This window comes from Myxine glutinosa, chromosome 11 (genome assembly GCF_964187855.1).
Source record: "Myxine glutinosa chromosome 11, kmMyxGlut1.1, whole genome shotgun sequence".
Taxonomy (NCBI): Eukaryota; Metazoa; Chordata; class Myxini; order Myxiniformes; family Myxinidae; genus Myxine; species Myxine glutinosa.
Window position 1 is genome coordinate 18,323,606 of NC_136271.1, and position 12,051 is coordinate 18,335,656.

The window sequence follows — 12,051 nt, forward strand, 5'->3', positions numbered from 1 at the left end:
TAAATCTCAGCATGGACACTTGCCTCTGCCTCCCGTCCCCGTATTGCAAGCGAATTGTAGCTGCACGAAAGCGCTCCGCAATCCTCGTAAAGGTGCCCATGCAGGTCAGGTGCACAATTATCCTTGCGCACCATTTCCTTCACGCAGATGCACCACCAGTGACTGTTGAGATTCCCACCTGGGGCAGTGGGCAGGTTAAACGACCACAAATTGGCCAAGTTGAGACCTGTGATTTCACGCCTTTTCCCTCCGTCCCTTGGTGTTCCGAACGGCACACACCCTGGCATTTTGCTGGAAAACATGGGCACCTTTCTGGAGTCTGTGCGTCATGCTGTGCCTGGAATTTGTCCATTCTTGTCTGGTTTATTTGCACGGTGAGTGTTATTGTCGAATAATGTGTCCCTCTCCATACATATACTTTGTTTGTTTTAATAGGTGGGTCACATGGTGAGATATTCACAAGTCTAAGACACAACAAGGGAGAGGATAACGATGTGTTTACAGCGAAAACAGGCACTTTTATATTAATGACGAATATATTACACAGTATTAAAATAAATAGGGGCAATAACCCTGGTGCTCACCTGGTGGAAGAAACAGTTGCCACAGTGACTAAAGGTATTTTAAACCAATTTCAATGGTTTCTACAAGACAGGGCAGCATGCAGAATCATACTACCATAATCATAAGACTTTAAACAGACAAAGAAGAAAATACCTATTTTGGGGGGCAACCCCCCATACACCCCTAATGGGGCAGATTTTTTTAATGCAGTGAACAAACGTTGGTACATAACGGGTGATGACGGTTGTGGTCAAGTTTCATCGAAACTGTGTGTAGTTTCTGAGAAGAAAGCAAATACCTATTTTGGGGGGCAACCCCCCGTACACCCCTAATGGGGCAGATTTTTTAATGCAGTGAACAAACTTTGGTACATCATGGGTGATGACGGTTGTGGTCAAGTTTCATCGAAACAGTGTGTGTAGTTTTTGAGAAGAAAGCAAATACCTATTTTGGGGGGCAATCCCCCGTAGACCCCTAATGGGGCAGATTTTTTAATGCAGTGAACAAACTCTGGTACATCACCGGTGATGACGGTTGTGGTCAAGTTTCATCGAAACAGTGTGTGTAGTTTCAGAGAAGAAAGCAAATACCTATTTTGGGGGGCAACCCCCCATAGACCCCTAATGGGGCAGATTTTTTAATGCAGTGAACAAACTTTGGTACATCATGGGTGATGACGGCTGTGGTCAAGTTTCATCGAAATTGTGTGTGTAGTTTCAGAGAAGAAAGCAAATACCTATTTTGGGGGGCAACCCCCCATAGACCCCTAATGGGGCAGATTTTTTAATGCAGTGAACAAACTTTGGTACATCACGGGTGATGACGGTTGTGGTCAAGTTTCATCGAAATTGTGTGTGTAGTTTCAGAGAAGAAAGAAAATACCTATTTTGGGGGGCAACCCCCATACACCCCAAATGGGGCAGATTTTTAAATGCAGTGAACAAACTTTGGTACATCATGGGTGATGACGGTTGTGGTCAAGTTTCATCGAAATTGTGTGTGTAGTTTCAGAGAAGAAAGCAAATACCTATTTTGGGGGGCAACCCCTCTCCCCGTAGACCCCGAAAAGGGGCATTTGTTTTTAATGCCGTGAACAAACTTTAGTCAAAACACAACAAATATCATTTGTGCCAAGTTTGGTCATAATCCCTTCAGCGGTTTCGGAAAAGAAGTTGCAAGTGTTTACGGACGGACTGACAGACAACGCGCCATCGCATGAGCTCCCCGGAACTTCGTTCCAGGTGAGCTAATAACAAGCCTTTGGCCTGTCATGGACTATCTTAATATCTATTGATGTGGTATGTGTATGTATATGTATATGATTCTGAAGATGCAAAAAGGAATGGTCATCATCATCATCATTATCTTATTGGTGGAGATTTTTGTTTCCTGCCATATAATGGCAGGTGTGGCTCATTATATGGCAGGTGTGTTTCCTGCAATATAATGAGATTAAACTCTGGGTTTAAGTTTATTACCTACGCCACTGAAGGTGGACGGTTGTTATGTTTTCACCCCAGTCAGTTCGTCTGTCTGTGAGCAGGATATCGAAAAAGAGTCGTGAACGGATTCGGATGAAACTTGGTGGATGAGTTGGGTCGATGTTAAGGAAAAGTTTAAATTTTGGTTCAGGTCCGAATCCAGATCCGGCCTATCAGTGGCATACAAAATGTAAACTGTTCAGCCTGGTGGAGGTTTGCGCTCTACCGAGTGATGTTCTACTTTGTTTTGTGGTTTCCACCTGACGAGAATGATATAAATGTCCACACGTCAGGTGAAATAATGCCATTTTCAGAATTTCAGAATGTACAGCATTGCACTCTTCGTCAGTGAAGGTTCATTCCAAAAACGCATTGTACTTCCACCAAGCTTTGGCTCCTTGGATTTTGGATGTCTGCTAGCCAGGCCAGGTTGCGTCGCCATTTTCATGCTCATTAGGATCTTGAAGGGTTCCTTTGGTGCCGCAAAGTCTGCTCCGCAGATCTCGCCATATATTCCCGGGCCTCCGTGTTTCGGGAGCTTCTCGGCACAAAGGGAATCGTCCTCTTAGATGTGTGGGTGATGGAATGCTATTGTTGGTGTAGTAATGCTGTGTGAGGCCCTCACCTTGGTCTCCTCTTTATCAGTCTGGCTAAGGTCATGTTTTGCAGCCCTTTGGGCATCTTTCTGTTGGCTGAATCTTCCTTGAGTGGAAGGAAGAAACCTAACAACCCTAACAACCCTAACCCTAACAACTCGAGAAATATTGCCTGAAGGGGTTAATAATGGGGTTGCCGAAACGAAATAATAGATGTAGCAAGTGCAGGCCGACTAAATGGTTGTGAGCCAAGTAAGAAGTTTGCGAGTCGAGTGCTGAGTTGGCTGAAGGCAGCGCCACCACATTGACAAACCTGCTGAAACGGGATTTCCTTCCATCCTGTTTTGCTTCGGCTTCACAGCTTTTCCAGGCTGAAGCCGTTTGTGGGGCGGAGGGTGCAAAGTAGACCTGATGGCGTGCAAAGGTTGTGTCATCCTTTTTGTGTTTCGGAACAATGTCACTAAGGATTTCAACTAATATTGATTTTGAGGCAACTCATTACCTCCGCCACCAAAGGTGGATGGAGGTTATGTTTTCACCCCTGACTGCCTGTTTGTCTGTCTGTCTGTTTGTTAGCAAAGTATCTCAAAACGTTGTGGATGGATTTGGACGAAATTTGGCAGAGAGGTAGTGTAAGGGACAAGGACGAAATGATTAGATTTTGGTGAAGATCCGGATTCGGATCCGGCTACTATAATTTTTTAAGCGATTCTTCACCATTTGGAGATAGGGCCAAAACCGACATATAGCAGGATATATCAAAAAGTTATAGATGGATTTGGACGAAACTTGGTGGACCGGTTGTGTGTGTGACAAGGACGAATCGATTCGATTTTGGTGAAGATCTGAATATGGATTCAGATATGAGAATTATTTAATTTTTAAATGATTCTTCACCATTGAGAGATCGGGCCAAAAACGATATAAAGCATGATATCTCAAAAGGTTGTGGACGGATTCGGACGAAACTTCGTGGCGAGGTTGGGTATCTGACAAGGACTGATCGTTTCGATTTTTGTGAAGATCTGAAAATGGATTCGGATATGATAATTGTTAATTTTTCAGTGATTCTTCACCCTTGAGAGATCGGGTGCAAAGCGATATATAACATGATATTTTTAAAATTTATGGACTACTTATGTCTAAACTTGGTGGACAAGTTGGTTAGATGACAAGAACAAGCCGATTCGATTTTGGTCAGGTTCAAGTCCAGATCCGGCCTATCAATGGGATACAAAACAAACTGTTCAGCCTGGCGGAGGTATGCGCTCTACCGAGTGTCGTTCTAATTGATTAATCTTCTGGGCTAGCTGGGTTTGTGTGGCACAAAAGGTTGCTATGGGCTCCACCTTGCAAAACAGTTTTTGACCTTTGAACCTGCTGGGTCTGGCATCTTGGGAATTTAACTCTTGGACTCAAGAGAACTACATACTCTTCACCATGTGGTTAAAAAAGGTGGTTCCCAAGATCTTGAAAGTTCATGTAGCTCATCAGTTTTGTGATGACTACATAGATGTTCTTCTCATGAGGAAACGGACATCTTGTGATTTTGACGTCACAGACAAGGCACTGGGCTCTCAGTGGAGAAATTTGCTTGTGAATTGACAAAGCACTTTCGCTTCTATAAACAAGGCAGCCCTGTGTGTATGGAGTAGGTCCCCGGATACATCATTGGTTCTAATGGTGGCACCGGTGCTTGCCTCATGGAAAGTGTAAAACGATACAAGTAAACAACAAACCGTAACATTGTGTGGTGACAGCACTTTTAGCTTTGAAAAACATTTCCAAAATAAATATATATTTAAATGAATGGAAAAATGACTCGTGAGAAAAACCATGAAAAACAGCCCCATACCATTATTCCTCCTCCACCAAACTTTACAGTTGGCACTCTGCATTCGGGCAGGTAGCATTCTCCTGGCATCCGCCAAACCCAGATTCGTCCGTCGAACTACCATATGGTGAAGCGTGATTCATCACTCCAGAGAACGCATTTCCACTGCTCCAGAGTCCAATGGCGGCGAGTTTTACACCACTCCAGCTGACGCTTGGCATTGCGCATGGTGATCTTAGGCTTGTGTGCGGCTGCTCGGCCATGGAAACCCGGTTGATGAAGCTCCCGACGAACAGTTGTTGTGCTGACGTTGCTTCCAGAGGCAGTTTGGAACTTGGTAGGGAATGTTGCAACCGAGGACAGATGATTTTTATGCGCTTCAGCACTTGGCGGTCCCGTTCTGTGAGCTTATGTGGCCGACCACTTCACGGATGAGCTGTTGTTGCTCCAAGACGTTTCCACTTCACAATAACAGCACTCACATTTGACCGGGGCAGCTCTAGCAGGGCAGAAATTTGACGAACTGACTTGTTGGAAATGTGGCATCCTATGACGGTGCCACGTTGAAAGTCACTGAGCTCTTCAGTACGGCCCATTATACTGCCAATGTTTATCTATGGAGATTGCATGGCTGTGTGCTTGATTATGTATACCTGTCAGCAATGGGTGTGGCTGGAATAGCCGAGTCCACTAATTAGAAGGGGTGTCCGCATACTTTTGGCCATGTAGTGTACTTCAAAAAGCTTTGTTAATCGCATACCCAGAGGGGACTATAGCTTTGCTCTCCATCTCTCCGTCCGTCTGTCTGTCTGTCTGCCCATCCCACCTGTGGTTTTCTGCTTTTTTTTTTCCATACCCTTTAACATAGTCCACTGAAATTTGGTAGGGGACATGTATTGCAACACATTTCTCTCTCTTGTTGATAATGCTGCAGTACTGGCCAAAATACTGTAGTAGTATTGTAGTAATCTTGTAGTAGAATTGTAGTTGTATTTTAGTTTAACTTTCACCTGAAATTTCTCCTCCTTGGATTGGTGGGCACGTTGATGAAAGCCGATTTTAATGTTTGACCGTTATTGTCACTCGGTCTAACTCTTCACAGGAAAGAAATGAGCAGCACAGCGCAGCCCTGCGGTGACGGCTTTCCTGCCCATCATTGCTGATTCCAGCATGTTGCGGGACATTACCAGCAGTGCTCTGATAAGATGGCGGCCCATCTCTGCTCTGCTTTACATTACCTTCACAACTTTGGTGGGTTTTTTAAAACAGAAATTATTTATTTATTATTGTGAGATGGTTTTACAATAATTATCAGTCACAACACATGGTACAGTATCGTACGACAGGAAGGGATGATCCATTCATGCAACAACACTTAGACTATGATGCTTGCACAGTCCAGGAACCTGGTTCGGCCTTGGATGGGAGGTCTCTATGTAAGGCTGAGTTAGCTGAGGGATGGTAAGGCAGCTCATTTGGTTATACTGTACTGTAGTTTACTCACTCCTGAGCTGTGTAGAGTCATACATGACTAAATAAACGAAACCACCATTCCTGTGTAGTGCTGGCAGGGGGTGCTGCATTACAGAACATTTTTACCTTTGACCCCGCTCTGATTTTGAATTTGCCAATCTGTGGGCATCACTAGGAAAGATATACGACATATACATAGTTTGGGGGGATAGGGGTGGCTTTGACAGGCCCCTCCATTTTGGTGGAGGGGGGGAAGGGGAGGAGGAAAAATTTTCCCATGCAAAGAGTGCTTCATAACTTTAGTGTTGCACAGGTAAAAAAGGAAATTGAAATACCCTCTGCCACCATCACCAGGTGGCGCTACAGGGTACACATTTACATAGAGAATTTACACCCCTCTCCTGGTCCCCCACATCCCTGAATGACCTCTATATCTCCGAAACCACTCAATGGAAAGAGATGAAACATGGCTCATTCTGTCAAGTACTCCCCATGGGGAATAAGATATGTTAATGGTGACGTCATTTGTGCCTTCATTATGACGTCATAATTCGACATGTATAATGCTTCATCCGATCAGTATGAAAATTTTTTCCTCTGCACTTGTTAGTCCAATGGACAGGAAATGTTGATCATAAGATCGCCTCCTCCAGTAGAATATTTTAATGCTAATTATAACGTAATAGGTCACGTGATATCGGCACCATCTTAGAAAAACCGAAAAACGTTGCACCTCTTTATCTCCGAAACCGCTGCATGGGAAAAATTGAAACGTGGCTAATTGTAAAGAACTCAATATGGGGAATAGGTGTTGTTAACGATGACGTCGTTGGTGTCATAATGATGATGTCATAATTCGTCAGGGACAACGCTTAATCCAATCAGTTTGAAATGTATTGAGTGTGATCTATGCAACAATTATTTAGAGAATATAAATATATGATGTAATCGCTCATGTGGTCTGTCAGCCATATTGGATCAAAGAAAAACAAGACCAAAAGTCTAACAGCGGCGTAGCCGGATTTGTAAAATATTATAAACCACAAAAACACATATGATTAGCTTTTTAAACAGTCGCTAATGCTGCTTATAACATTAAACAAAGAAATTTGGAGGAATCCCGATATCCGTGAGGTAAGTTTTACTTACAGAAGTGAGCGAAGATCTACTGTAATCTATGTGCCCCACAAGGGCTGGGGGTGTGCTCATTTACCAAGCACCTAGCTCGCGCTTGCCAAGCCAGCCGTTCCTTAAGGGTTTTGAATGGAGTGCTTGCTCGAATGCTTAAACCACTTGGCGATCTATCCAAAAGAACCTTGGTAAATGAACACACCCAATGTTCTTGAGACCCGACCATAGATCGACTTTAATCTATATACCCCAAAGCTGAATGACCCTTCCTACCACTCCCATAATGAGCAGGTGTACGAGTAAATTAAAATGTCGGTCGGTGGAGTCAGCTGTCGTAATCAACATCATAGACGTAATGACGTAACGGACACAAAACTGCCGCTACTTTAATATGTAGAAGATGATGTATTTTAACTTCCAGTACGTTTGCAGTCACTACGAAGGGATTAGTGTTACGATTAGATTTACTATAATATTAAAGTTACGTTATCATTATTTCGAAAATGATATTACTATCAAAAAACCAGGGTCCTTACTAACTCGGTTATTAATATTAGTGCCAAACACCGTTTATCACTGATTCATGAACCATACACTGCTTCAATCCATTACCTTTCCATTCACATTGGGATTAAATGAAGTCTTTTGGTTATATTTACTATATTATTATTATTATTATTACAAAAATGATACTACTGAAACGATACACTGCTATATTAAGAAATCTGGGCGTAATTTGTCCGAAGCGATCCAAAGGTGAGGCATAACGCCTATACGCACCGTACCATATTGTTGGAAGAGCTGTAACGTCTATGCTTTCGATATTTGATGGTCATTTTAACAATCGGTTTGTTTGTGTTTCACACCAAATGAAAAACATAAAGGTAGAGCATGACGATTGTGATATATGACAAGGTTCGACGATATGTTCAGCCTGAATGAAATTGGAATCAAAATGGCGGTGTGCGGAGTCAGCCGTCGTACCGCCGTAATGACATCAGACGTAATCACATCACCCTGTCATGTGACCAGATCCTCAGCTCTGATTGGTATATGTTTGAGGAAACATACATACATACATACATACATACATACATACATATGGACAGACGTATATTATATGAATACCATCTAGTTCTGTATGTTTTGATAAGCTTCATTTTGTACAAGCATTTACAATGTCTAATTTCAGTAATAGTGGATTACAATGCTTTTTAACATCTGTGATATGCAGGTGGTCTCTGAACACAACTCAGATGGACACTCACCCTCAGTTACTTTAAACCTTTGCATTGCATTCACAACTTCAGCAAAGAAACCAATGGTCACACAATCAAGCTTAACCATTTCAACAGTGAAATATGGAGGGTGTAAAGAGGGGTAAAACCAACAAAGAAAACATGGCAGACTGAAAACGAGTAAAATGGGCATGATCCAGAAGCTGTGGCAGAACTTGGCGAGGAGGCGATGAATATAATTAGAACTAGAACAACACTCTTCGACATCGCAACATCGACCAATATGCCTTCACTCACATTATTACTTCATTACACATACGTCTACCACGTTTGATTTAAATCCCTTCAGCTATTCTCAAGTATCACATTTTAACCTCACATGACCTCTGACCTTTGACCTCTTGAAGCTGAAATATAATCAGTTCATCTTTGCATCATAATATATACTTTTACCAAGTTTCGTCAAAATCCTATCACAGGTTCACAAGTTAGCGTGGTAACAGAATTTTTATCCAATGGGACGGGACCTTTGACCTTTGACCTCTTCACCCGTAATCTAAACAGTTCATCTTTGCATTATTATACATATTTGTACCAAGTTTGACTTAGAAGTTAGAACCCTTCAGCCATTCTTAAGTTATCACGGGAATAAAAACCTATCACGGACGCATGGACGGACAGAAGGATAGACATCCAACCAGCCAGCCGGACGGACGGACAAACCGAACACATAATGCCTCCGGAGACTTTGTCAGGAGAGGCATAAAAAGCACTTAATACATCTTTAGTGAGAACACACCACACCATCATTCAACATGTGAACATGTACAGTGAAGGTAACCTTTCCACACAATCTTCAACATGTGAACATGTACAGTGAAGGTAACCCTTCCACACCATCATTCAACATGTGATCATTTACAGTGAAGGTAACCCTTCCACACCATCATTCAACATGTGAACATGTACAGTGAAGGTAACCTTTCCACACAATCTTCAACATGTGAAAATGTACAGTGAAGTTAACCCTTTCACACCATCAATCAACATCAGACCTTTTCCTGTACCCGATATTTGTCACTTTTAAACCCGGGAATTGGCCTGAGATATAACATGTGACTAATAGTCTGCTGTGAAACTCCCTATTAATGAGCATTTTATTTGTTTCTACCTTGTCTATCTGTCTTTCCTTTTTGAATACTTACTCTGCGTTTACCTATAACCCCCCTCCCCTCTCTGTTGTTGTTTTGTATCTTTATTTGGGGTGTATCTTTATTTGTGGTGTATCTTTATTTGGGGTGTATCTTTATTTGGGGTGTATCTTTATTTGGGGTGTTTCTTTATTTGTGGTGTATCTTTATTTGGGGTGTATCTTTATTTGGGGTGTATCTTTATTTGGAGTGTATCTTTATTTGGGGTGTTTCTTTATTTGTGGTGTATCTTTATTTGGGGTGTATCTTTATTTGGGGTGTATCTTTATTTGGGGTGTATCTTTATTTGGGGTGTTTCTTTATTTGTGGTGTATCTTTATTTGGGGTGTATCTTTATTTGGGGTGTATTTTTATTTGGGGTGTTTCTTTATTTGTGGTGTATCTTTATTTGGGGTGTATCTTTATTTGGGGTGTATCTTTATTTGGAGTGTATCTTTATTTGGGGTGTATCTTTATTTGGGGTGTATCTTTATTTGGGGTGTTTCTTTATTTGGGGTGTTTCTTTATTTGGGGTGTATCTTTATTTGGGGTGTATCTTTATTTGGGGTGTTTCTTTATTTGGGGTGTATCTTTATTTGGGGTGTATCTTTATTTGGGGTGTATCTTTATTTGGGGTGTTTCTTTATTTGTGGTGTTTCTTTATTTGGGGTGTTTCTTTATTTGGGGGTGTATCTTTATTGGGGTGTATCTTTATTTGGAGTGTTTCGTTATTTGGGGGTGTATCTTTATTTGGGGGTGTATCTTTATTTGGGGTGTATCTTTATTTGGGGTGTATCTTTATTTGGGGTGTATCTTTATTTGGGGTGTATCTTTATTTGGGGTGTATCTTTATATGGGGTGTATCTTTATTTGGGGTGTATCTTTATTTGGGGTGTATCTTTATTTGGGGGTGTATCTTTATTTGGGGTGTATCTTTATTTGGGGTGTATCTTTATTTGGGGTGTATCTTTATTTGGGGTGTATCTTTATTTGGGGTGTATCTTTATTTGGGGGTGTATCTTTATTTGGGGTGTATCTTTATTTGGGGTGTATCTTTATTTGGGGTGTATCTTTATTTGGGGTGTATCTTTATTTGGGGTGTATCTTTATTTGGGGTGTATCTTTATTTGGGGTGTATCTTTATTTGGGGTGTATCTTTATTTGGGGTGTATCTTTATTTGGGGTGTATCTTTATTTGGGGTGTATCTTTATTTGGGGGTGTATCTTTATTTGGGGTGTATCTTTATTTGAGGTGTTTCTTTATTTGGGGTGTATCTTTATTTGGGGTGTTTCTTTATTTGGGGTGTTTCTTTATTTGGGATGTTTCTTTATTTGGGGTGTATCTTTATTTGGGGTGAATCTTTATTTGTAAATTTAATTGCTTATCGATGAACAAAGGTTGCTTTTGGACATATACGAGTATTATACTGTCAAAAGTGTCCGACAGGATGGTGCAGAGGTAATGCACTCACCTTTGAGCTGTCTAACGGATGGAATCAATGGCATATTGATCGATATCTGCTAAGCTTAATGGGAAGCAAGGAGATGTTGATGTCAGACACTTGCCTTTAAGACTAAGATTAGTTCTTCATTCTACTTTGAGCTGTCTAGTCTGGGTTCAATTCCCAATGCGACTGGAAATCGTCTGAGTGTGCCATCTATCAGATGGAGGTTAATCCAGGTGTCTTCCTCAGCATTAGCTGGTGGATGTTAAAGAGCCCATCTCTTTCATGAAGGGCAGGTGTGCTGTTTCTGAGCACCCCCAAACAAATTGCAAATTCTTGCCGAAATTGGCTCCAGTCGAACGTCAAGCTTTGCCAGCCGATTCGTGAAAGACTCGGGACAAAACCTTCCCCGGCCGATCCACGACAAGGTTAGAGAACACTAGTAGCGGATTATACCATTAAAGCATTGAGACAGCACATCCAAATTGAAAAAGTACCTTCTCAACCTACATGAGCCTGTTTTCCCCACGACGTAAAGCGGCACCATGCTTTTATAAAGGCATCTTATTGGGACATTTTGGCCTTTGCTGGATGGCCAGCTTTTGTGAATTGGTTCAAGGACACCAACCAACATGGATAACCTGCAGTGGCGAGCTTACATCCCCGACTTAAACCCAATGTGAGACGTCTTGCACATGGCCTGAAGAGCAAATCCAACGGACCATCATAGATTAATGAGTTGTCGTTGTTGTATAGCCCCAGACAGTTTTCTCGAACAAGTCCGCGGCATGAAGACAGCCGATCGATCTCGCAGGAGCGACCCAGAGATTCTGCACATCCAGTATGGTGTACCCCCAACTTCACAAAGTCAGGGCCATGACGGAGTTAGAGAGATTGAGGGAGAGAGGGAGAGAAAGAAAAAGAGAGAGAAAGAAAAAGAGAGAGAAAGAAAAAGAGAGAGAAAGAAAAAGAGAGAGAAAGAAAAAGAGAGAGAAAGAAAAAGAGAGAGAAAGAAAAAGAGAGAGAAAGAAAAAGAGAGAGAAAGAAAAAGAGAGAGAAAGAAAAAGAGAGAGACAGAAAAAAAGAGAGAGAAAGAAAA

At 41.8% G+C, this 12,051-nt stretch overlaps 1 protein-coding gene across 2 annotated transcripts in view; it reads left to right on the forward strand.

Moving 5' to 3' along the window:
* The window catches only part of LOC137436462 (hyaluronidase-2), an 89,013-nt gene that overhangs the window by 51,839 nt on the left and 25,123 nt on the right, over positions 1 to 12,051 (forward strand). For both annotated transcript variants that reach the window (XM_078786449.1, XM_078786450.1), the window contains one exon: positions 5,578 to 5,726. In XM_078786449.1, the coding sequence (XP_078642575.1) occupies positions 5,646 to 5,726 (81 nt within the window). In that variant the 5' untranslated portion in view covers positions 5,578 to 5,645. The remainder of the gene's footprint in view (positions 1 to 5,577; positions 5,727 to 12,051) is intronic.